We start from the raw sequence: 27340 nt of genomic DNA, 5'->3' as shown, positions 1-27340 counted from the left end.
ACTTTTGGCAGTATTCTGGTTCCATAACAAGGAAAGGTCTGGCGGTCTCACTTTTCTTTTTCAGAGGTATGTAACCCACCTTTAGTAGATCTCCTGTTACCTGTCTCAGGTGTGCTTGATGTCTACTAATTTGGGGCCCATCTGGTTCAACCTGTCCAAATAGTAAACCTGAACTTTTCAGCAGAAATTACTTTGGTAGAAATTAGTTAGCCCTGTGTGGCCTTGGCTGCTCTAGACATTGGAGTTAATCTTCTTCTGCTCAGTCAGTTACTGTTTGTCCACCTACTTTATATTTTCTAAGGTATTATTGATATTATTCTCTTCATCATCTTTATCCCTTCTTTGCATCCTTTGTATATTTAAATCTTTGTTTCTCCTTAAATTTCTTGAAGTAGGTTTTTATTAGGGTGTGGAGATAAACTCAGATGTTGAGTCTGCCACTTTCACTTTGGAATGTATATATATGTCATAAAATGGCTATTACTGGGTTTTGCAGGCTGAAAAAGGTATTTTTGACTATGCATTAGGTTTTTTGTTTGTGATAGAAAAGCATAATTTGCCGTAGATTTCACGACTTATATAACCAACCAGCAAGAAATGTGTTGTGTATTAATAAGGTATGTGAAAGTTAAGCGAGATATATATATATCTGCTTTCTGTAAAAAGATAGTGAACTGTGGTGAACTTAAACTGAGAAATTAGATTTATTATTTTGATTAAAAAAAAAAAAAAAGCCAGCATAACCCTGATACCAAAGCCAGAAAAAGACACCATAGGAGAAAAAGAAAATTGCAGACCAGTATCTCCCATGAATATAGAGGCAAAAATTTTCAACAAAATTCTAGCCAATATAGTTCAGCATCATATCAAAAAAATAATACACCACAACCAAGTAGGATTCATACTAGGTATGCAAGGATGGCTCAACAGTAGAAAATCAATCAATTTAATCCGCCACATAAATAAAATAAAAGAATCATATAGTCCTCTTAATTGACACAGAAAAGGCCTTTGATAAAGTTCAAAACTATTTCTGATAAAAACTCTCAATAAAACAGGAATAGAAAGGAAATTCCTCAACATTAGAAAGGGCACCTATACAAAATGAACAGCTAACATCATTCTCAATGGATAGAAGCTAAAAGCATTCCACTTGAGAATGGGAACAAGACAAGGATGCCCTTTATCACCAGTCCTATTTAACATTGTGCTAGAAAACCTAGCTAGGGTAATAAGGCAAAAGAAAAAAAGAAATAAAGGGCATCCAAATTGGAAAGGAGGAAGTAAAACTATCCCTATTCACAGATGATATGATCCTATCCATAGAGAACCCCATAGATTCCACTAGAAAACTACTAGAACCAATAGATTCAGCAGAACAGCAGGATACAAGATAAACATACAAAAATCAGTTGAATTCCTATACACTAACAAAGAGAACTACAAAAAAGGAAATCAGGAAAATAATACCATTTATAATAGCCCCTAAAAAGATAAAATATTTAGAAATAAATCTAACCAAGGATTAAAAGACATATACAAAGAAGACTACAAAACACTACTGCAAGAAACCAAAAGAAACTTTACATATATGTAAAAACATACCATGCTCATGGATAGGAACACTGAACATTGTGGAAATGTCAGTGCTATGCAAAGCGATCTACAGATATAATGCCATCCCAATCCAAATACCAACAGGATTCTTTAATGAGATAGAAAAACTAATCATCAACTTTATATGGAAAGGGAAGAGGCCCTGGATAACAAAGCATTATTGAAGCCTCACACTGCCTGATCTCAGAGCCTGCCATACAGCTATGGTAGTCATAACAGCATAGTACAAGCACAACAACAGACACATAGGCCAATGGAACAGAATTGAGAGCCTACACTTAAGTGCACCCATTTATGGTCAGCTGATCTTTGACAGAAGACCAAAATCCATTAAATGGGGGGAAAGACAGTCTTTTTAACAAATGGTACTGGCGAAACTGGTGTCTATCTGTAAAAAAATGAAACAGGACCCATATCTCACACCATAGACAAAAACTAACTCAAAATGGATCAAAACCTGAATATAAAACCAAAAATGATCAAGATCATGGAAGAAAAAATAAGGACAATGCTAAACCAAAAAAAAACAAAAAAACCCATTGCCATTGAGTCAATTTTGACTCATAGCAACCATATAGCACAGAGTGGAACTGTCCCACAGGGTTTCCAAGGAGTGCCTGGTGGATTCAAACTGCTGACCTTTTGGTTAGCAGCTGTATCTCTTTAACCACTACGCCAAGGACAGTGCTAGGGGCCCTAATACAAGGCATAAGAGAATATAAACTGAAATAACAATGCACAAATACCAGAAGATAAACTACATTACTGGGATCTCCTAAAATTTAAACACTTAAGCTCATCAAAAGACTTCACCAAAAGAGTAAAAAGAGAACCTACAGACTGGGGAAGAAATTTTTTTTTGGCTACAACATATCTGACAAGAATCTAATCTCTTAAAATCTGTGGAATACTTCAACACATCAACAACAAAAAGACCGATGGTCCAATTAAAAAACGGGCAAAGGATATGAACAGACCCTCACCAAAGAAGACATTCAAGCAGCTAACAGACACATGAGGAAATACTTGTGACCCTTAGGCATTGGAGAAATGCAAATCAGAACTACGGTGAGGTAAAATCTTACCTCGAGGTTACTGGCATGAATCAAAAAAAAAAGAAGAAATAACAGATGTTGGAGAGGTTGAGGGGAGATTGGAGCTCTTATGCAGTGCTGGTGAGAATGTAAAATGGTACAAGCACTGTGGAAAATGATATGGTGCCTCCTTAAAAATGTAAAAATAGAAATACCGCATGATCCAGCAATTCCACTCCTAGGAATATATGCTAGAGAAATAAGAGCTGTCACACAAATAAACATATGCACACCCGTGTTCATTGCAGCATTATTCACAATAACAAAAAAATGGAAACAACGTAAATACCCTTAAACAGATGAATGGATAAACAGATTATGGTACATACACAGAATGGAATACTACTTAACGATAAAGAACAATGCTGTGAAGAACAATGCTGAATCTGTGAAACATCTCACAACGTGGGCTAGAGGACATTATGCTGTGTGAAATAAGTCAACACAAAAGGACATATTGTATGAGACCATAATTATAAAAACCCATGAAAAGATTTGCACACAGGAAAAAAAAAATCTTTGATGGTTACCAGAGAGAGGAGGGTTGGGAAGAGGAAATCTCTAACTAGATAGTAGTAGACAGGTGTTAACTTTGGTGAAGGAAAAGACAACACATGATATTAGAGGCAGAGCAAAATTTGACCAAGGCAAAGCCATAGAATCTTCCTATTGTTGTTGTTAGGTGCTGTCGAGTTGGTTCTGACTTATAGTGACCCGACGTACAATAGAATGAAACACTGTCCAGCCCTTTGTCATTCTCATGATCGTTGTTACGCTTAAGCCCATTGCTGCAGTCACTGTGTTAATCCATCTTGTTGAGAGTCTTCCTCTTTTTCCTTGACCTCTTACCAAGCATGATGTCTTCCTCCAAGGACTGGTCCCTCCTGATAACATGTCCAGAATATGTGAGATGAACTCTCACCATCCTTGCTTCTAAGGAACATTCTGGCTGTACTTCTTCCAAGATAAATTTGTTTGTTCTTTTGGCAGTCCATGGTATATTCAGTATTCTTCGCCAACACCATAATTGTGAGGTGTCAGTTCTTCTTTAGTCTTCCTTACTCATTGTCGAGCTTTCACATGCATATGAGGCGCTTGAAAATACCATGGCTTGGGTCTGACACACCTTAGTCCTTAAAGTGACATCTTGGTTTCTTAACACTTGAAAGAGGTCTTTTTGCAGCAGATTTGCCCAAGGCAATGCGTCCTTTGATTTCTTGACTGCTGCTTCCATGGGCATTGATTGTAGATCCAAATAAAATGAAATCCTTGACAATTTCAATATTTTCTCTATTTATTATGATGTTGCTTATTGGTCCAGCTGGGAGAATTTTTGTTTTCTTTATGTTGAGGTGTAATCCATACTGAAGGCTGTAGTCTTTGATCTTCATCAGTAGCTTCAAGTCCTCCTCACATTCAGCAAGCAAAGTCGTGTCATCTGCATATCTCAGGTTGTAAATGAGTCTTCCTCTGATACTGATGCTGAGTTCTTCACATAGTTCAGGATTATTTGCTCAGCAGACAGACCGAATAAGTATGGTGAAAGGGTACAACCCTGACGCACACCTTTTCCGGCTTTAAACCGTGCAGTTTCCCCTTGTTCTGTTCAAACAGCTGCCTCTAGACACAACCAGACACCTTGAGGGACTGAGTTACTGGGGCTGTGGGCTGGGGACCACGGTCTCAGAGAACATCTAGGTCAATTGGCATAACATAGTTCATAAAGAAAATGTTGTACAGCCTGTGTGGTGAGTAGTGTCTAGTAGCTTAAAAGCTTGTGAGCAGCCATCTAAAATATATCTGTTGGTCCCATAACATTCTGAGCAAAGGTAAATGAAGAAAATCAAATATACAAGGAAAATATCAGTCCAAAGTACTAATGGACCACATGAACCAGTCTCCACCAACCTGAGCCCAGAAGCACTAGATGATGCCTGACTATTACCACCAAAGGCTCTGCCAGGAATCACAGTAGAGGGTGCCAGACAGAGTGGGAGAAAAATGTAGAACAAAATTCAAATTCACAAAAAAAGACCAGACTTACTGGTCTGACAGAGACTGGAGGAAGCCCCAGGACTATGGCCCCCAAACACTCTTCTAATTCAGAAATGAAGCCACTCCTGAAGTTTACCTTTCAGCCAAAGATTAGAGAGGGCTACAAAACAAACAATAACACATGTGAGGAACATGATTCTTAGTTCAGTCAAGTATAGGAGACCAAATGGGCAACACCTGCCCAAAAGCAATGATGAGAAGGCAGGAGGAGACAGGAAAACTGGATGAATGGCCACAGGGAACCTATGGTGTAATGGGAAAGTGGGAGAGTGCTGACACATTGCAGGGATTGCAACCAGTGTAACAAAATAGTCTGTGTATAAATTTTTGAATGAGAAACACATTTACACTGTAAACTTTCACTTAAAGCACAGTTAAATTAAAAAGAAATGAAAAGAAAGTTCCATCTTACATTATGCTTATTGCCTAATCTTCAGTAAAAAATTATATTACATGTTAATGTGGGTTAATGATATGCTTTATATTAGATTACCTTTTTGGGAGGCATACTTTGTAGGGTCCCCCCACCCCTCTGCCACCCAAGAGTGTCCCAGAAGATTTTAGAATCCGCTTCTGAGGCATATTCTAAAATGTCTCATCCTAAAATAGTTTCTTAAATTTCCAGTGTTTTTACACATATTTAATATGTCTTCCCTGCATGTAGATAGGAATTTCTATCTGGTATCATTTCTTTCAGCCTGGAAATTCCTTTAACATTTCTGGTAGTTTGGTTGTGCTGGTGAAAAATTCTCCCAGTTTTCAGTATCTGAAAAATTTTTATTTTGCCATCAATATAAAAAAAAAAAAAGTTTTTTTTTTTGATGTAGACTTCTAGGCTGATGGACTTTTTGTTCAGCACGGTAAAGATGCCATTGTTCCTGATGGGAAGTCAGCCATCTTTCTTACGTTGTTTTTCTGAATGTTGTGTCTTATTTTCTCTAAGTGCCTTTAAGATTTGTTCTTTATCTTTGGTTTTCAGCAGTTTGACCATGATATTACTAGGTGCGATTTTCCTTGTGTCCAGTTTTTGCTGTGCTTTCTGAATCTGTGGGTTAAAATTCTTATGAAATCTGGAAAAATTTTGAACACTCTTTCTTTGGATTTTTTTTTTTTCATGCCCATAGAATTAAGCTTCTTGAACTTCGGTTACACTTGTGTTAAAATATAGTGTCTCACATGTTATTGAGGCTTTCATTTTGTAAATCTTTTTTTTCTCTCTGTGCTTTAGCTTGTATAATTTCTTTTGACCTATCCTTGAAATTCACTGACCTTTTCAGCATTGTCCAATTTGATGCTTATCATATGCAATGATTTTTTTTTAAAGTTACAATACAGTGTTTTCAGTTCTAAGATTTCCATTTGGTTCTTCTTTTTTCTTTTTTTAGTTTTCATATCTCTTGAAATTCTCCACATCTTCACCTGTTAGCTCCACATTAACATATTTATCATTGTTATTTTAAAAACATTACTGTTAATTTTGAAATTTAGGTCTTGTGTGCGTCAGTTTCTATTAATAGATTTTTCTCCCTTGACCCTGGATCCCATTTTCCTATTTTGTTGCATGTCTAATACATTTTTTAAATTATTAACTATACATCATGGTTGATAAATTTTAGAGACTTATGGATTCTGTTATTTTCTTTTGAAGAATATTGAGTTTTGTTCTAGTATGTAATTCAGTTATTTGTGAATCACCTTATTTTATTACAACTTGGTCTTAGGTTTTCTTAAAGTCAGTCTATTTCAGCTTTGCTCTTTGTTCTATAGTTATTTCTTTAGTACTACCATGTGATCTTTAGTCCTAAGATAAGGCCTTTCTGGAGTTTTAGTGGAAAGCCTCAAACTTTAAACTCTCTCTTTGCTACAGTGGGCAATTTCCAAAATCTCCATTAGCTTTTCAGCTGTTGTTTTCTTACTAGACTTCATGGAATCATACATCCTGCAAGGGTAGTTAAGGACACATCAAAGGATTTGAGGGGATATTGGGGCTCCCCTTTCTGTAGCTTTCTGATTTCCAGGATTCTTCCTTCAATTTCCAGCTGGTTTATAGGAGCCTCAGAGCCTGGGATTAAGCATGGTTAAGAGCTTAGCTATTAACCAACAGGTTGGCAGCTCAGATCTACCAGCTGCTCCTTGGAAACCCTATGGGGCAGTTCTGCTGTGTCCAGTAGGGTAGCTATGACTCTTAACTGGCTCGACAGCAAAGGATTTGGTCTTTTTGGTTTGATATAGTAGCCCCAGGGTCCTTCATCTCAGGCTAATAAGACTGTGGTTTCTGCTTAAGCTCAGTTTTCTGTATATCTCATAGACTGGGAAGTGCCTCATGGGAAAAACTGTAGAAATGTGTTTCTCACCCAGTGTATTTCCCTTCTTTCAGTGATCAAATCTCCTCTTATTTCTGCCAGGTTTTGGTCACTCTCCTTCAAATAGTTTTTATTTTACTTTTTTAGTTCTGTCCATAGTTTGTAATTGTTATTGGTCTGTGGATTAATTTGACATAAGCTAATTCTTCGTATCTGGGAGCTGGAATCTATGATTCGTGAATTTACACCTTTAGGTAACAAATTTTACGTTATAAAGGAGAGTTCATTATTTAAGGATAATATTTATTACTTTTTAATTGTGTGGTACAGAAATATGTTATCTTTTTAGAAATTGAAATATTCCAGGTAAACCTAAACATTTTCTTTACTTCCTTTGCCATTCCCAGCTTCCCCTGTCCACTCTGGTAACCATGGTTCTGAGTTTGATTTGCACCTCTCTGTTTTTGTGTTTTTATATACATGCGCTGTGTACCCACCCTAATGCTACATGTGGTATTATTCTTTTTGTAAGTTATTAAATAGTATAATAGTATTTTTTGTCAATCAGCAAAATATATTTTGAAATATGCCCATGTTGATACATGTAGGTCAATTGATTTTTTTTTCAACCGCTGAGTGGCACTTTACCATACACTGTTTTTTTATAGATGGACATTCAGTTTCTTCCTCGGCTTTGCCATTAGTATTGATGATTCCATGAATGTTCCTGCACACATTGCTGTGTGACCCTAGTTACTCCCTCTACAATGCGACAGCACACTCCTTCTCTCTGCCCTGTATTTCCTGTTTAAATTCAACCAGCTCCTGTCCCTCTCTGCCTTCTCATCTCGCCTCCAGACAGGGGCTGCCCACATAGTATCATGTGTCTACTCGAGCTAAGAAGCGCACTCCTCACCAGTATCATTTTATGTCTTAGAGTCCAGTCTCATCTTTTGACTGAAGAGTTAGCTTTGAGAATGGTTTTAGTTTTGGGCTAACAGAGACTCTGGGGGCCATGACCTCTGTGGTCCCTCCAGTCTCTGAGACCATTAAGTCTGGTCTTTTTATTAGAATTTGAAGTCTGCATTCCACTTTTCTCCTGCTCTATCAGGGATTCTCTGTTGTGTTCCCTGTCAGGACAGTCCTTGGTGGTAGCCAGGCAACATCTAGTTCTGGTCTCAGACTGATGGAGTCTCTGGTTTATGTGGCCCTTTCTTTCTCTTAGGCTTTTATTTTCCTTTGTGTCTTTAGTGTTCTTCATTCTCCTTTGCTCCAGGTGGGTTGAGACCAATTGATGCATCTTAGATGGCTGCTTCCTAGCTTTTAAGATCCCAGACACCTGTCACCAAAGTGGGATGCAGAATGTTTTCTTAATAAACTTTGTTAGGCCAGTTGACATAGATGTCTCCTGAAACCATGGTCCCCAGACTCCTGCCCCTGCTACTCTGTCCCTTGAAGTATTTGGTTGTGTTCAGGAAACTTCTTAGCTTTTGGTTTAGTCCAGTTGCGCTGACTTCCCCTGTATTGTGTATTGTCCCTCCCTTCACCTAAAATCATTCTTGTCTACTGTCTAATTAGTGAATACCCCTCTCTTCCTCCGCACCCTGTAACCATCAAAGAATGTTTTCTTCTGTGTTTAAACCTTTTCTTGAGTTCTTATAATAGTGGTCTCATACAATCTTTGTTCTTTTGTAACTGACTGACTAATTTCACTCAGCATAATGCCTTCCAGATCTTCCCGTGTTATGAGATATTTCATGGATTCATCATTGTTCTTTATTGTTGTGTAATATTCCGTTGTGTGAATGTACAATATTTTGTTTATCCATTCATCCATTGATGGGCACCTTGGTTGTTTCCATCTTTTTGCTCTTGTAAACAGTGCTCCAATGAACATGCGTATGCATATATCTATTCGTGTGAAAGCTTTTATTTCTCCAGGATATATTGCAAGGAGTGGGATGGCTGGATCATATGGTAGTTCTATTTCTAGCTTTTAGGGAAGGGCCAAACCTATTTCCTAAGTAGTTGTACCATTTTGCATTCCCACAAGCTGTGTATAAGTGTTCCAGTCTCTCCACAACATCTCCAACATTTATTAATTTGTGTTTTTTGGATTAATGCCAACCTTGTTGGAGTGAGATGGTATCTCATAGTAGTTTTGGTTTGCATTTCTCTAATGGCTAATGATCGTGAGCATTTCCTCATGTGTCTGTTAGCCACTTGAATGTCTCCTTTGGTGAGGTGTCTGTTCATATCCTTTGGCTGTTTTTTAATTGGATCGTTTGCTTTTTTGTTGTAGAGGTGTTGGACTTTCCTATAGATTTTAGAGATCAGACCTTTGTTGGATTTGTTATCGCCAAAATTTTCCAGGGTGTAGATTCTCTTTTTACTCTTGCGGTGAAGTCTTTTGATGAGTGTAAGTGTTTAATATTTAGAAGATCGTAGTTATCTATCTTCTGCTGTTTGTGTATTATTAATTAATGGTTTATGTCCTATTTATGTTGTGTATTAGGTCCTCCAGAATTGGCCCTATTTTTTCTTCTATGATCTTTGTAATTTTTTATTTTATGTTTAGGTCTTTGATCCATTTTGAATTAGTTTTTGTGTATGGCGTGAGGTATGTGTCCTGTTTCATTTTTTTTTTTTTTCTTTTTACAGGTGAACATCCAGTTTTGCCAGCTCCATTTGTTAAAAAGACTGTTTTTTCCCCATTTAATAGACTTTGGGCCTTTGTCAAAGATCACGTGACCATAAGTATATCTGGGTTCCCAGTTCTGTTCCGTTGGTCAATGTGCCTGTCTTTGTAACAGTGCCAGGCTGTTCAGACTACCATAGCTTTATAGAAGGTTCTGAGGTCAGGCAATGCAAGGCCTCTGACTTTATTCTTCTTTAATAGTGCTTTACTTATCCGAGGTCTCTTTCCTTTTCATATGAAGTTAATGATTAGTTTTTACATCTTGTTAAAGAATGCTGTTTTGGTATTTGGATTGGGATTGTGTTGTAGATTGCTTTGGATAGAACTGACCTTTTCACAATGTTGAGTCTACTTATCCATGAAATGGATATATTTTTCCGTTTATGTAGGTCTCTTTTGGTTTCTTGCAATAGTGTTTTGTAGTTTTCTTTGTATAGGTCTTTTACGTCCCTGGTTAGATTCATTCTTAAGTATTTTATTTTTTAGGGGCTATTATATATAATTTTTTTTTTTTAAATGACATTGCTTTCCTGAATTCCTTTTTGTAGTTCTCTGCAAATATAGGGATAGTTTTACTTCTTCCTTACATTTGTGTATAGGTTTTTGTCCTCTGAGATAAATGCCCAGGAGGACAGTTGCTGGGTCATATGGCAGCTACATGTTTAGCTGGAAAACTGCCAGAGTGTTCTCTAGAGTAGCTGGACCATTTTACATTCCTACCAGCAGTTTATGAGTGATCCAGGTTTTGAATATCCATGCCAGTATTTGGTGTTGTCACTGCTTTTTATTTCACACATTCTGATGAGTGTGTTGTTGTATCTCCTTGTAGTTTTAATCTGCACAGTGGTTAAGTGCCGGCTGCTAACTGAAAGGTCAGTGGTTCGAATCCTCTAGCTGCCCTGTGGAAGAAAGATGTAACAGTCTGTTTCTGTAAAGATTATAGCCTTGGAAACCCTATGGGGCAGTTCTACTCTGGATAATGGTGTTGAACATCTTTTTTGCATGCTTATTTTCCATCTGTGTATTTTTTTCAGTGAAAAGTCTGTTTATGTCTTTTGCCGGCTTTCTCATTGGATTATTTTTCTTTTTGTCATTGAGTTGTGAGGTTTTTATAGTTTCTGGATATGAATCGTATATATGTATATATGATGGAGAAGTGTATTGAATATACCATGGACTGCCAAAAGAACGAAAAACTCTGTTTTGGAATAAGTACAACCAGAATGCTCCTTGGAAGCAAAGATGGTGAGACTATGTCTCAACAGACTTTAGACATGTTGTAAGGAGGGATCAGTCTCTGGAGAAGGATATCATGCTTGATAAATTAGAGGGGTTAGCAAAAACGAGGAAGACCCTCAATGAGATGGATTGACACAGTGGCTGCAACAATGGGCTTAAGCGTAACGATTGTGAGGATGGCACAGGACTGGGCAGTGTTTCGTTCTGTTGTACATAGGGTTACTATGAGTCGGAACCAACTCGATGGCACCAAACAACCAGAGCATTTTATATATATACATACGTGTGTGTATGTATACATATATATACATGCACATACATATATATACAGACACATACACATATACACATACCACACACACATATATATACATATATATATATATACACACACAAACATATATGTATATTCTATTTATGTGGTTTAGAAATATTTTCTCTCAGTCTGTAGCTTGTCTTTTCATCTCTTAACAGAGTCTTTTGCAGAAGAAATGTTTTAATTATGATGAAATCCAATTAAATCTGTTTTTCTTTTATGAGTTTTGTTTTTAATGTCGAGCCTAAGAACTCTTTGCCTAGCTCTAGATCCTGAAGAATTTCTTAGGAAATGAGAATTTTTTTTTTCTAAAATTTTTATTTACTGATGAAGATCAAAGACTACAGCTTTCAGTATGGATTACTCCTCAAAATAAAGAAAACAAAAATCTTCACAACTGGACAAATAAGCAACATCATGATAAATGGAGAAAAGATTGAGGTTGCCAAAGATTTCATTTTACTTGGATCCACAATCAACGCCCATGGAAGCAGCAGTCAGGAAACCAAATGATGTACTGCGTCGGGCAAATCGGCTGCAAAAGACCTATTTAAAGTGTTCAAAAGCAAAGATGTTGCTTTGAGGACTAAGGTGCACCTGACCCAGTTCAAGATATTTTCAGTCTCCTCATATGCATGTGAAAGCTGGACAATGAATAAGGAAGATGAAAGAAAAATTGATGTCTTTGAATTATGGCATTGGCAAAGAATATTAAATATGCCATGGACTGCCAGAAGAATGAATAAGTCTGTCTTAGAAGAAATAAAGCCAGAGTCCTCTTTGAAGCGAGGATGGCGAAACTTCTTATCACGTACTTTGAATATGTTATCGGGAAAGACCAGTCCCTGGAGAAGGACATTATGCTTGGAAAAGTAGAGGGTCAGTGCAGAGGAGGAAAACCCTCAATGAGATGGATTCCCGCAGTGGCTGCAACAGTAGGCTCAAGCATAACAATGACTGTGAAGACGGTGCAGGATTGGGCAGTGTTTTGTTCTGTTGGATATAGGGTTGCTATGATTCACAACCAGCTCGTTGGCACCTAACAATAACAACAAAACTTTTACAGTTTTGTGTTTAATGTTTAAATCTGTGATTCATTTTGAGTTAATTTTGTATGCAGTGTAAGTGTGAATTAGGATGAGGTTCATTTTTTTTGCCTTTATATGTTCAATTGTTCCATCACCATTTGTTGAAAAAGATACTTTTGCCATTGAATTGCTTTGACACTGTTAAAAAAAAAGTTGGACATATTTGTGCATGTCTGTTTCTTGATCTTTTATTCTGTCCGTTGATCCATGTGTCTATTCCTCAACACCACACATTAATATAACTATAAGTCCTAACATTGACTTACTCACTTTATTCTTCTTTTTCAAATTGATCTATCGTAGTTCCTTTGCCCAGCTTTACAAATTTTAGAATCTTCTTGTCTATATCTATCTGTCTGTCTGTCTGTCTGTCTGTCTATCTATCTATCTATCTATCTGTATAGATAGATAGATATATAAAAATCTAGTTTATGTTTTGGTGGGAGTTGCTTTAACCTGTATACCAAATTAGAGACAATACAAATCTTAATTGAGTTGATGGAAGGATGGACATTATATATCTTCCCATTTATTTAGGTCTTCTTTGATTTCTTACTTTAGATTTTGTAGGTTTTAGCGTGGAAGCCCTGTGTTTGCTTTTTTAGATTCATACCTAAGTGTTTCATTTTTAAAAAAACAATTGTAACGGTATTGTATTTTAAATATTGGTGTCTGTGTTCATTGCTAATATGTAGAAATGTAATTGATTTTTTAAAGTTTTTCTTGTGTCCTATAACCATACTAAACTCATAGTAAAATTAGTTCGAGGAGTTTTTTTTTATAGATTCCGTTGGGGATTTTTTTCTATGTAGACAGTCAAGTCATCTGCAAATAGAGACGGCTATTTTTTTCCTTTCCTATCTGTATGCCTTTTATTTCTTTTTCTGGCTAGCTATAACTGCTAGAACTTCTAGCACTGCGCCGAATAAGAGTGATGAGAGTAGACATCCTTGCCTGAGTTTGGGGGAAGCATTCAGTATTGAACGTTACGTATGATGTTATTTATAGTGTTTTTTGCCTTGTTTGATTTATTGTTGTTTTGGTACATGCTCTTTATCAAGTTGAGGAAGTTTTTCTCTATTCCTATTTTTATGAGAGTTTTAAAAAAAAACATGAGCAGGTGTTAAAATTTATCATGCCTTTTCTGCTGCATTGATTGATATGATCATGTGATTTGTCTTCTTCAGCCTGTTTATATGATGGATTTTATTGATTAACTTTCAAATATTGAACCAACCTTGCATTCCTACAATAAACCCCACTTGGTCATGGTGTATATTCATTTTATATATTGCTTAATTTTCTCTGCTAATACTTGGTAAGCATTTTTGTGCCTGTTTTCATGTGGGACATTGTTCTGTGCTTTTATTTTCTTGTACTATTTTTGTCTGGTTTTGGTATCAGGAAAATACTGTTGTTAGGTGCAATGTAGTTGGTTCCAACTCATAGCCACCCTATCATAACAAAATGAAATGTTGCCCAGTCTTGTACCATTCTCACAATGGTTGCTGTCTTTGAGCCTACTGTTGCAGCCACTGTGTCAATCCGTCTCATTGAGGGTCTTCATCCTTTACCGAGCATGGTGTCCTTCTCCAGGGACTGGTATTCTTCCTCAGCACCATAATTCAAATGTGTTAATTCTTTGGTCTTCCTTATTCATTGTCCTGCTTTCACATGCATATGAAGTGATTGGAAATATCATGGCTTGGGTAAGGTGAGCCTTAGTCCTCAAAATGACATCTTTGCTTTTAAACACTTAAAAGAGGTCTTTTACAGCAGATTTGCCCAATATAATAAGTCATTTGATTTCTTGACTACTGTTTCTGTGTGTGTTGATGATGGATCTGAGGAAAATGAAATCCTTGACAACTTCAATATTTTTTCCATTTATCATGATAAATTGCTTATTGGTCCAGTTGTCAGAGTTTTTGTTTTCTTTATGGGGAGGTACAGTCCATACTGAAGGCTGTAGTCTTTGATCTTTACCAGTAAGTGCTTTCAATCCTCTTCACATTCGTTAAGCAAATACTAGCTTCATTTAAAAAAAAAAAAAGATTGGTATTCTCTCCTCTTGTGTTTCTTGGAGAAGATTCTTCAGAATTGGTATTAATTACTGTATTTTATGAAAATAAGGTGCAGTTGTGTCTTCTGCTTTTGTTTACCAGCCATGCCTCCTCTCCCCCAGGTATTTTTGTAAACACGCTATGCTAATTTTTTTACAGCAACCCTGGAAGAGGATTGGCAAGGGACACTTAAGAGGGTGCCGCCTATAGGGAGTGGGGGAGAATGTGGCCGGCAAACATAGAGGGCGTGCATTATTTATGTAAAATTGTGGTATTTTTTTAAGTGTTTCATAGAATTCTCCAATGAAACCATCTGTGACTGAAGTATTTTTGGGCAGATTGTTTTGTTTGTTTTGGGGGGCAGGTTTTTAATTACAAATTTATTTTCTTTAATATTTATGGGGCTACTCAAATTATTTCATATTGGGTGAGTCGTGGTGGTCTGTATTCTTTGAGAAATTGGTCCATTTCATTCAAATTGCCAAATTTATGTACGTATAGTTTTTTATATTATTTCTTTATTGTCCTTTAGATGTCTACAGGTTCTGTAAGAGTCCTGTTTCATTCCTCATATGGGCAATTTCTGTCTGTTTTCACGTGGGACATTGTTGTTTTTTCTTTTCAGCCTTGCGTGAAGTTTGTCAATTGATAGTTTCAAAGAATCAGCCCTTCTTTGCTTTTTCTCCGTAGTTTCTGTTTTTGGTTGTGTTGACGTCGGCCCTTACTTGCTCTGACTTCTGCTTGCTTTGGGTTTAGTCTGCGGTTCCTTTCTAGGTTCCTGAGGTGGGAAGTGAGATTATTGGTTTGAGACTTGACTTCTTGTCTAACATACAGGTTCGGTGCTGTCAGTTTCTCAGCGCAGCTTTAAGTGTCTCACGTTTTGGTATGTCGTATTTTAATTTTTTTCCGTTTAATGGATTTTAAAATTTACCTTATGAGTTCCTGTTTGATCCATGGATTATGTAGAAGTATGTTTTTCCAGGAGTTTGGAGATTTTACTCTTATCTTTCTGTTATCGATTTCCAGTTCAAATTAGTATACAACCTCTCAGGGATAGGTTTTTTGTTCTCTGAATACACTCCCCTCTCTTTCCCCCTCACTCTATGCTATGATCTAGGATAATCGTTTCTGCATGTGCTTCGTATTGGGATAGGGGATAGGGATGGACTTGCTGAGTTCTGCGTCATCCTTAGTGTGAGGGTAGTAGCCCTTTCCATTCCCAGTTTGCTATGAGGAATGTCTTCTGTCGGTCTCCCCACCTTAGACAGGATGTGAGCCTTGACTTCTGCTGCCCTTGACACCGTTTAACACTGCAACATTGGCTTTAGTCCTCAGTTTACTCCCAGGATTTAGCTTGGTATATCTTGTGAAGTTTTCAGTGTTTTTAAGGTGGTGTTTTTCATATTTTATCCATAATTTTTAGTATTTTTTTTCTCAGTGGAACTATTACTCTGAATAACTTAGTCTGTCATTATCAGAAAACTTCAATAACCTTTTCAGTGTTATATTCCAGTTTGTGAGTTCTGTTAGCAGCTAGATCTGACTGGTTATTAAAATCTAAATATCAGGGTTTTAAATTTCAATTATATACATTTTTATTTTTAGAAGTTCTTTTCATTCTTAAGTTGGCTTGGTCATTTTATTGTCTTTTGCTCCTTAATTGTATTTTCAATGTCTTTTATTTCTTATTTTAATTTGTTTTATATTCTGTGTCTGATTATTCCAGTAACTGAGGTCCTTGCAGGTCAGATTCTGCTTTCTGATATGTGGCTGAATTTTATTCTTGGTGGTTTATTTCTCATGTGGTTTTGCAACTTTTTCTTTAAAGCTATGAGCTCATGTTAGTTGAAGCCTTGGAATTCTTTAAAGTCTGGGTAAGTTGAGGTATCTTTTTCCAGGGAGTATGAGTATTGCATTTGTGCCCGGAGGCTTTCTGAAGGGCTACCACACTGAGATCACTTCTGGCTTTTATTTATTTATTTTTTAGGCCACACAGTTAATATGAATTCTCTAAACTTTCTGACTGACCTTCTTGACCATAAATTTTCTAAGAAGGCTTTCTCCCTTAACATTTAGAGCCAAAGCTGAGACTTGCAAGGTTACAATTTTTGGGTGGTATGTGAAAAATTTTTTCTAGTTCTCTGTTTCACTGGGCATATCACTCTTTGGGGTTCCCTCCTTTTAGTATGCATAATCTCCAATATGTTTTCTCATGCTGCACTGTCACCAGGCTTCATCTTCTGTCCTCTATGCAGAGTCCTTCAAAGGCAAAGGGGGAAGTGACATGAATTAGCAGAAACCTCTGGGTAGCGTCTACCTCAGGGCTTACTTACTTGTCTGTCTGGATTTTACCTTTTTAACAATTCTTTAGCCTTAGGTTATTTCTCTTCTTCATTTACAACCTCAGTGTATATTGGGAAAAAAAAAAAAAAATTAACTCTTTATCCAACATTCTTAAGGATTTTGTTCTGGGAAGGCTCTTCAGGGTACCTAGTCTACCCTGTTGCCCTAATTCTTCTTAAATGTTATTTTTAATGTTTCTTTTATAGGATTCAGTTTAGCTGCATTTAAAAGAAACAAGAGGAAACTAGAGCTGGCAGAAAGGGTGGAAACAGATTTCATTCAACTAAAGAAAAGAAGACAATCAAGTGAAAAGGTCAGGAAGTATTTGAAATATTAATAATTAATACATCATAATGGTATCTTTTATCTTTTATCTGTATTTAGATACATAAGCTTCTAGACCATTGTTATCCAGTAGAAATAAGTGCTTGCCACATATATACTTCTAAGTTTCCAGCAGCTGCATTGAAAATAAAAAGAAACCAGTGAAATTAATTTTAAAATATTTTACGTAACCCACTGAATCCAAAATATTTCCACATGTAATGTACAAAAAAATTACTATTGAGCTATTTTACATTCCTTTTTTGTATTAAGTCTTTAAGAACCGTGTGTCTTTTACACTTACAGCAAATATGTCCTCTCTATTTCAATTTCTTAAAACAGTTGAAAACGTAGATTTACATACTCAATTATTCCAGACATACTTAAAATTTTTCATTAATTGAATTGAGTATCTGTTTCAAAATTAAAATTTAATAAAGTTGAAAAATCAGCTTTTCACTTGCAGTAGCCACGTTTTCAGTGCTCAGTAGCTAGATGTGGCTCAGACTGCTGTTCCGACTGCAAGTCTAGGTGCTGATTTTTTATGTGGCTATTCAGGGGTTTTGGGCATGTGGGTAAGGAAATGTGTATATTGGATTTATAGGTTTATTAATACACTCTAATTACATGTGTCTGTTCCCTGTTCTGCCATTCTGTTTTTGCTTTCACACATTAGTTTGCCATCATGAGTTCATGTGTAGCATTCCTTAGGTGTTTTGGGATGTAAAAAGAAGTTGAAAACCCCAGCATTCATGCTCAGCCTTGTAACTTGGAGGTAGTGAGCACACAGTTCATGATGAACAGCTCACATCACATGGCCGTTTGATGCACCTCAGTACCTCATTAATATTCTTTGACGATTAGTCCTTGTACAGTTGCTTATATAAAGGTGTATGCTTTCTTTTGTAGTTTTATATGGTTTACCCGTACGTAAATGCATAATAAATCATCTTTGATAATATTAGATATGTTCTTAGGCTGTTGCCACGTGAGACAATTGATGAGTTTGGTCCACACTTTTTTATTTTTCTTCCAGAGACAAGTAGGATTTTAGAGCCAAATGAATAAATTGATAAGTAAATCTCAGTGACAGTAGATAGTTGTATGGCTCTGTTTCTTGGGTTTCTGCATTCTGTGTGATACCTGGATGAGCAGGGATTTTTGTTATGTTTAAAAAAAATGTGATAAAATTTGTGTACAGTGAACCATTTAATCAGTTTTTATTAACGTATACGCCTTTGTAACCTATCAACCTGTGAAGATATAGAATATTTCTAGTTCCCTTCTAGTTAATCCCTACCCTTTAGAGGCCACTATTCTGATTTTTATCTTTATAAATGAATTTCACCTGCTTCTTGAATTTTATATAAATGGGTTCATACAAAATGTACTCCTTTCTGTTTTGCTTCTTTCAAAAAATGTTTTTGAGACATTATATCACTGGTTCTTTTTTTTATTGCTGAATAATATCCCCTGTGTATTCATACTGTAATTTATTTATGCTCCTCTTGATGGACGTTTTGTTTGTTTCCAGTCTTTTACTATTATGAATAAAGCTCCAAGAACATTTTTGTACAGGTCTTTTTTTGTGGACATCAGATTAGGATTTTATGCATGGGAATATCAATTGATATTATGGGGAATGTCTTCAGCTGGTCTTATTTAGTTAATTCATTGTTTCAGAAAAGATTTATTGAGCCACTAATCTTGGTACAGAGGTGGATGGTACGAAAACAATGATGAGCAAGATGGTGAAGTTTATACTAAAATGAGAGCTTACATTTTAGTGTCTAGATACTGAAACATATAATCCTATAGTTAAGATAGTTACTATGTTCGATAACTGCTATGAAGGAAAAAAAATTAAGATGATATGAAAAAGAATAACTTGGATATGAGTATTGGAAGGAAGACTCCTTTAGTTAAGATGCCCAACAGAGACCCCTATGAGGGAATAACATTTGAGGAAATACCTGAAAAAGAAGAAGTAAGTTTTATGAAAAGTCAGTGAAAGAGTGTTCCAGGAAGAATGAACTGCATGTGCAGAGGCCCTGATGGGGTGAGGGAGAGGAGACTTGGCATACTGGAGGAATGGAGAAGGGGAGTCAGTATGCCTAAAGCAGAGTGAATAAGGGGAGACTGGTATGGGACAAAGTTAGAGAGAGGGGCTCGCTCCTTTAGAATCTGGTAGATCATGGCAGTTGAGCACAACAGTTAAGTGTTCAGCCGATAACTGAAAGGTTGGTGGTTTAAACCCACCCAGCAGCTCCTCAGGAAAAAGACCTGGTGATCTGCTTTCTTAAAGATTACAGCCAAGAACACCCTCTGGAACAGTTCTTCTCTGTCACATGGTGTCGCTATGAGTTGAAATCGACTTGACGACACACAATGGCAGATTGTGGCAAGGAGCTTGGATCTTATTTCAAGAATAACGGGTAGCCACTGATGAGTTTAAAGCAGGGAAGCAATGCTGTATCATTCATATTTTACAAAGTTTTCCTGGGTTTCCTACATAGAGAAAAGATCAAAGTGGGAGGCAAGAGTAGAAGTGAGAAGACTGTTCAGGAAGGTATCACAGTTGAAAGATGATGGCGGTTTGGACTGTGGTGATAGGGATGGAGATGGAGATACTTCCAGGATATATTTGGAGCGTTCCTAGAGGGACAAGAATTATCGATGCCTTATATCCTGGTGAGGAAGAGAAGAACGTTTTAGCTGGACAGATTGAAGGTTTTATCTTGAGCATTTGAGTATTGACACTAACAAAGGTGAGGGCAGCTGGAGAATGTATTGCTTCCTGTTGGGAAGTGGAAATCAAGACTTTTCTTAACCCGCCTCCAGTTAATGGACTGGTCTTAATCATTGATTTTCATTTTTATTATAAACGAACTATCTGATGCCAGTAGCACCCAGACACTCAAAGCCAGTTGGCACCTTTTATGTGCCACGCTCTCTGTTCCTTGCGGGTGGATGATATATATGCTACTGTCTTATGGTGGTCGGTTTTATCATTGTAATTACGTAATCTTTTAAATCTTGTGTAAACTGATGAATTTTGAGTTTAAAAAGAGAGTTGTCTATTTGAAAATTAAGTGAAAAGACTTGAAAAAGCAGAGTTTAGTTATAAAAAAACTGATGTAGAATTGAATATGGGCAAGCCAACTGTAAAAGATTGGGAAAAATAGTAAAACATCTAGAAGAATTCAGAATGCTTTGCTAGTGTCTTTATATTCCTGTTCTATTTTAGATAAAATGAAACTGAAAATCATGGGATAATTCAGTGTGTTATAGTCATACAAGAGGGATGATATGGAACACTTATCCATGGACCCGTAGTCAAAGAAAAGACCATGGTCCCACATGAAAAGATTTGCTAATGAATAAAATTTGTGTTATAAAAAAAAAGTGTTTAAGGTACGTGTCTTTTTTTTTTTTTTTTCTTAATGATTACTCCTTTGCCTACGAATTTTCAACTTTTCAAAATTTTAACCAACCACTCATCATCTTGGACAAGAAGGTTTCCAGTGAAAAACTTGATACTGCAGGTGGAAATAATAACTGTGGAGTTGGTTATGTGAGCCTGAAGCTCATGGGCAGGTCAGGCAGGAGATACCCATTTGGAAATTATTGATATCAGATGGAATATCAATCTATGTGAGTAGTTGAGCTTACTTATGTAATGAGAGTAGATAGAGATCTGAAAACTGAACCCTGGGACAGTTCAACACATAGAAGTTGGGAGGAGGAAGAGCTAGCAAAAAAGACTGAAAAGTAGTAGTCAGCCTGGCAGAGAGGTACAACCAGGAGAGTGTCTAGGGAGCCAGCAGAAGAGTTTAAAAGAAAGCAATCATCTGAGTCAAATACCGCTGAGAAGACAGCTAAGAAACCTGGGTGTTAAATTTGGCTCCTGGAGACTTTTACCTGGGCAAGGATGGTTTCTGTGATGTAGTGAAGTCAAACACCAAAGAGGAATGGATTGATTAGGGAGAATAAAGGTGAAGTTTGAGAAGATTTGCCATGCAGTGGAAAGAGAGAGATACCATAGTCAGTTATGTTCTGTGAACTTAACGAATTGTTTAACATGCAAAGCCTCAGTTTCCTTATTTTAAAATGAGAATAAACCAAAAAACAAAAAACTGTTGTCTTTGAGTTGATTCCAACTCGTAGTGACCCTATAGGACGGAATAGAACTGCCCCATGGGGTTTCCAGGGAGCAACTGGTGGATTCGAACTGCTGACCTTTTGATTAGCCGCCGAGCTCTTAACCACTGAGCCACCAGGGCTCCAAAATGAGAATAGTGGTATTTTACTCCCTAACAGGGTTGTTACAGGGAACAAAAGTGAAAATGGGTGGTCAAGTGCTTTGTGGCTACCACTGACAGTCATAAACACCATAGTCTTTGCCATGTGACCTTTACTTTAGTCAGTCTAAGAAACAGAAAACTACCCTGATGGCTTCATGGTTAAGAGCTCAGCTGCTAACCGAAAGGTTGGCAGTTCAAACCCACTGGCTACTGCATGGGATAAAAGACCTAGTGTAAAGATTTCTGCCTAGGAAACCCTATGGGGCAGTTCAACTCTGTCCTTTCAGGGTCGCTATGAGTTGGAATTGATTGAACGGTACACAGCAACAGCAGCACCCAAGTTAGTTACCCTGGATAGAATCTTGCAGTGGAGGAGGGGAGGATGGTAAGGGAGATAGTGGTGAGTGAAGAAATTGACTTCAGGCATGATTCAAACAGAATATTCTAGACATGTTAAGCGATAGGAAAATATCTTAATATTCAGAATAAACTTTCATATTTATAAGGCACTGCGTTCAATATTAACCTACAAAAATGACTGAGACCCAGCCCCAGCCTTTAGGGGTGATGTGGGCCAGAGGCATTGTGTTACAGCAGTTTGCTGCATAACTTTGGGAGGTCTTGCCTGCAGTACTGAAAATAATAAAACATGTACCCACAAAGAAAAGACCACCAGGTAATGAGCTGATGGGGCAGAAAATTATAATTTTTAAGAGGAAACGTAGTAATTTTTTTTCAGCAATGTGACAGGAAAGGGCACATAGCTGCTTTCTAAATCGACCTGTATTTAGTTTGCTTCCCGTGTCCTGTCTGTGTAGTTCCAGCATAGTTTTGGTTAGTGAGCCTTGATGAAGGCCCAGTCCTACTGTTTGTTGTGGCTACAGAAAAGAAGCTGTCAGTTGAGTGTGTGAGTATAATAAAAAGAGTAGAACATTTGATAACTTTTCTGAATGTTCACATTTTTGTTACTCAGTACCAAAGGAAGCAGCCAGTGCCTTGAAAGAAGTATATAGCTGAATAAATCAGTATTTTAAAACTTGAAAACAAAGTAGACAAATTTAGAAATTTTTGTTGCGTTGGTATTTTTGTGTCTCTGTGTGTATGTTTAAACAAGTAATTGATCACCCAAACATTATCATAGTACCAGTGGAAATCAAAATTAAAGCAAGAAAAATATTTAACTAGCTTGTTACCTCAATAAATTAGTGTTTTTGTTTTCTTTAGTCGTTGAGATGCATTTATATTTGATTTAGTTTAAAATAAGAGTGGTTAGTCCATGAAATACTTTTGGCTGTAAACAGTAGAAAGCCTGACTGGAGCTTAGGAAATCTATATATGTCCCCCTGCTCCCTGGCCTTTGGCCACATAGTAAGAAGTATTTGGTTGCTGACATTAGTTTGGTTTTCTCATGATGCTGGGACCAGCATAGCGGGGACTCTCTTTGGTCTTTCTCTCATGCCTTTTACCTCATGACTGTAATGTGGCTCCTGCAATCTTAGGTGTCTCATCTGCATTCAAGGTGAAAGGAAGGCAGAGTGGAGGAGACGGTTAGTGCCACATGTATCTGTCCCTTTTTTAATCTGGAATGCAGAAGTTTTTCCAGAATCTCCCTTCAACAGACTTCTCCTTAGTTATTTTGGGGGTAGGGTGAAAGGGGCACAATTTGGTCACACACATTCCCAGCTGAAAGAGAGACTGGGAAATTTAGTGGATATTCATAATTACAATCTCATAGACACATTGTCTTCCCAAACAAAATTACAATTTTATAATCAAAGGAGGGGTAATGGAGTGGTTATTAGGTAGGCAATTTATAATATGTAAAATAAACAGAACTTTTTCATGTCACCCTCCTCCCCTTAATTAACATGTTCCCTTGTTACTACAAATTAATGTTAGGTTAAGTAGCTAATGTACACAAAAATCAAATAAGCACTTTTCATCTCTTCATTCAGATATATGGATTTTAAGGTATAATATTAAAAAATGAGGAGAAAGAATTCTTAGTAATTGTCCATTCTTAGAAATTTATACCTCTATTTATGCCTTGCTTATTTATTTTATAACTTAGAAGATCATGGAGGAGGACAACATTAGTATCTGGCTGTAGTATTGTATTGTAACGTGAAGATCCCTGTCCTACCCTCCTCTTTGGGTGGAACCAACTAACCTGGGGTTTTCTTTTAGCCCTTTCTTTCCTTTATGGTGTACAGATAGTCCATAATTTGTACTGCAGTGCCAAACTATAAAAATGACAGTGCGGAGGCAGAGCCAAGATGGCGGACTAGGCAGACGCTACCTCGGATCCCTCTTACAACAAAGACACGGAAAAACAAGTGAATCGATCACATACATAACAATCTACGAACCCTGAACAACAAACACAGATTTAGAGACGGAGAACGAACTAATACGGGGAAACAGCGATTGTTTTCAGAGCCTGGAGCCAGCGTACCAGTCAGGTACGGCACAAGCACGGAGAGCTGCTCCACCCCCCTGAACTAACCCCAGGAGGGGGACCAGCCGGTTCCGCGGCGGCGTGGGACACAGCCGGTAGGAGAAGTCCCCGGGAGGCAGTGACTGGTCTTGGAATGGGGAGAGCAGCGTCCCAGCCAGGGAACCATCCCGCCGGGATTTGGACTGGACGCAGGTACGGCATAAACATGGAGAGCTGCTCCACCTCCCTGAACTAACCCTGGGAGGGGGCCCAATTGGGTCGCGTGGGCGGCGTGGGACGCAGCTGATAGGAGAAGTCCCTGGGAGGCAGCGACTGGTATTGGAGCGGGGAGAACAGCGTCCCAGCCGGGACACTCGGTCACGGCACAAGCACGGGGAGCTGCTCCACCCACCTGAACTAACCCCGGGAGGCGGCCCAACTGGTTCGCGGGGGCGGCACGGCCACGCGGCTGGAGGGACGAGAAGTCCCCGGGAGGCAGCAACTGATTTTGGAGTCAAGAGTGCACCGTCCCAGTAGGGGAGCCTTGACGCTGGGCGTGGGGCTGGAAGCGGAGGATCTGACCTTGACTCCAGCGGGCCAGACCTCCCGGGGGCAATCTCCACACAGCCAGCACACATAGGTGACGCGCCCCACGGGAATCTCAGATATAATAGTCATTCCAAGCAAGCCAAGCAACTCTGGCTATATTCTGAGGTGCTACTCTCCTATCTCTCTGTTCCCTCCCCCACCCTCCCCAGGCGGCTTCATTAACATCCAAATAGCCTGAGCCAGAGGGAGAACTCTGATAGGGATCTGACTGCATTTTTTTTTTAGCGGATTTTCTGGAAAAACTAGTTTCCCAGTGATGGCTCGGAGACAACAATCCATATCAAACCACTTAAAGAAGCAGACCATGACAGCTTCTCCAACCCCCCAAACAAAAGAATCAAAATCTTTCCCAAATGAAGATACAATCCTGGAATTATCAGATACAGAATATAAAAAGCTAATTTACAGAATGCTTCAAGACATCACAAATGAAATAAGGCAAACTGCAGAAAAAGCCAAGGAACACATCGATAAAACTGTTGAAGAACTCAAAAAGATTATTCAAGAACATAGTGGAAAAATTAATAAGTTGCAAGAATCCATAGAGAGACGGCATGGAGAAACCCGAAAGATTAACAATAAAATTACAGAATTAGACAACGCGATAGGAAGTCAGAGGAGCAGACTCGAGCAATTAGAATGCAGACTAGGACATCTGGAGGACCAGGGAATCAACACCAACATAGCTGAAAAAAAATCAGATAAAAGAATTAAAAAAAATGAAGAAACCCTAAGAATCATGTGGGACTCTATCAAGAAGGATAACCTGCGGGTGCTTGGAGTCCCAGAACAGGGAGGGGGGACAGAAAACACAGAGAAAATAGTTGAAGAACTTCTGACACAAAACTTCCCTGACATCATGAAAGATGAAAGGATATCTATCCAAGATGCTCATCGAACCCCATGTAAGATTGATCCAAAAAGAAAAACATCAAGACATATTATCATCAAACTCGCCAAAACCAAAGATAAAGAGAAAATTTTAAAAGCAGCCAGGGAGAAAAGAAAGGTTTCCTTCAAGGGAGAATCAATAAGAATAAGTTCAGACTACTCAGCAGAAACCATGCAGGCAAGAAGGGAATGGGACGACATGTACAGAGCACTGAAGGAGAAAAACTGCCAGCCAAGGATCATATATCCAGCAAAACTCTCTCTGAAATATGAAGGCGAAATTAAGATATTTACAGATAAACACAAGTTTAGAGAATTTGCAAAAACCAAACCAAAGCTGCAAGAAATACTAAAGGATATTGTTTGGTCAGAGAACCAATAATATCAGATATCAGCACAACACAAGGTCACAAAACAGAACGTCCTGATATCAACTCAAATAGGGAAATCACAAAAACAAACAAATTAAGATTAATTGAAAAAAAAATACACATAACAGGGAATCATGGAAGTCAATAGGTAAAAGATCACAATAATCAAAAAGAGGGACTAAATATAGGAGGCATTGAACTGCCAGATGGAGAGTGATACAAGGCGATATAGAACGATACAAGTTAGGTTTTTACTTAGAAAAATAGGGGTAGATAATAAGGTAACCACAAAAAGGTATAACAACTCCATAACTCAAGATAAAAGCCAAGAAAAACGTAACGACTCAACTAACATAAAGTCAAACACTATGAAAATGAGGATTTCACAATTTACTAAGAAAAACGCCTCAGCACAAAAAAGTATGTGGAAAAATGAAATTGTCAACAACACACATGAAAAGGCATCAAAATGACAGCACTAAAAACTTATTTATCTATAATTACGCTGAATATAAATGGACTAAATGCACCAATAAAGAGACAGAGAGTCACAGACTGGATAAAGAAACACGATCCATCTATATGCTGCCTACAAGAGACACACCTTAGACTTAGAGACACAAACAAACTAAAACTCAAAGGATGGAAAAAAATATATCAAGCAAACAATAAGCAAAAAAAAGAGGAGTAGCAATATTAATTTCTGACAAAATAGACTTTAGACTTAAATCCACCACAAAGGATAAAAAAGGACACTATATAATGATAAAAGGGACAATTGATCAGGAAGACATAACCATATTATATATTTATGCACCCAATGACAGGGCTGCAAGATACATAAATCAAATTTTAACAGAATTGAAAAGTGAGATAGATACCTCCACAATTATAGTAGGAGACTTCAACACACCACTTTCGGAGAAGGATAGACATCCAGTAAGAAGCTCAATAGAGACACGGAAGATCTAATTACCACAATCAACCAACTTGACCTCATTGACTTATACAGAACTCTCCACCCAACTGCTGCAAAATATACTTTTTTTTCTAGCGCACATGGAACATTCTCTAGAATAGACCACATATTAGGTCATAAAACAAACCTTTGCAGAGTCCAAAACATCGAAATATTACAAAGCATCTTCTCAGACCACAAGGCAATAAAACTAGAGATCAATAATAGAAAAATTAGGGAAAAGAAATCAAATGCTTGGAAAATGAACAATACCCTGATGAAAAAAGACTGGGTTATAGAAGACATCAAGGAGGGAATAAGGAAATTCTTAGAAAGCAAGGAGAATGAAAATACTTCCTATCAAAACCTCTGGGACACAGCAAAAGCAGTGCTCAGAGGCCAATTTATATCAATAAATGCACACATACAAAAAGAAGAAAGAGCCAAAATCAGAGAACTGTCCCTACAACTTGAACAAATAGAAACTGAGCAACAAAAGAATCCATCAGGCACCAGAAGAAAACAAATAATAAAAATTAGAGCTGAACTAAATGGATTAGAGAACAGAAAAACAATTGAAAGAATTAACAAAGCCAAAAGCTGGTTCTTTGAAAAAATTAACAAAATTGA

The 27340-nt window shown here is 37.6% G+C and overlaps 1 protein-coding gene across 14 annotated transcripts in view; it reads left to right on the top strand.

Annotated features, from left to right (window-relative positions):
* The window catches only part of TASP1 (taspase 1), a 353923-nt gene that overhangs the window by 113030 nt on the left and 213553 nt on the right, over nt 1-27340 (top strand). For all 14 annotated transcript variants that reach the window (XR_007515372.1, XR_007515370.1, XR_007515371.1 and 11 more), the window contains one exon: nt 17023-17129. Coding sequence is in view for 11 of the 14 variants with exons in the window: in XM_049868965.1 (XP_049724922.1) it covers nt 17023-17129 (107 nt within the window). In the remaining 3 variants the exon portion in view is untranslated. The remainder of the gene's footprint in view (nt 1-17022; nt 17130-27340) is intronic.

The sequence above is a fragment of the Elephas maximus genome, chromosome 25, assembly GCF_024166365.1.
Source record: "Elephas maximus indicus isolate mEleMax1 chromosome 25, mEleMax1 primary haplotype, whole genome shotgun sequence".
Classification (NCBI taxonomy): domain Eukaryota; kingdom Metazoa; phylum Chordata; class Mammalia; order Proboscidea; family Elephantidae; genus Elephas; species Elephas maximus.
The sequence above is the reverse complement of the archived record's forward strand: the minus strand, read 5'-3'. Positions and strand labels throughout refer to the sequence as shown.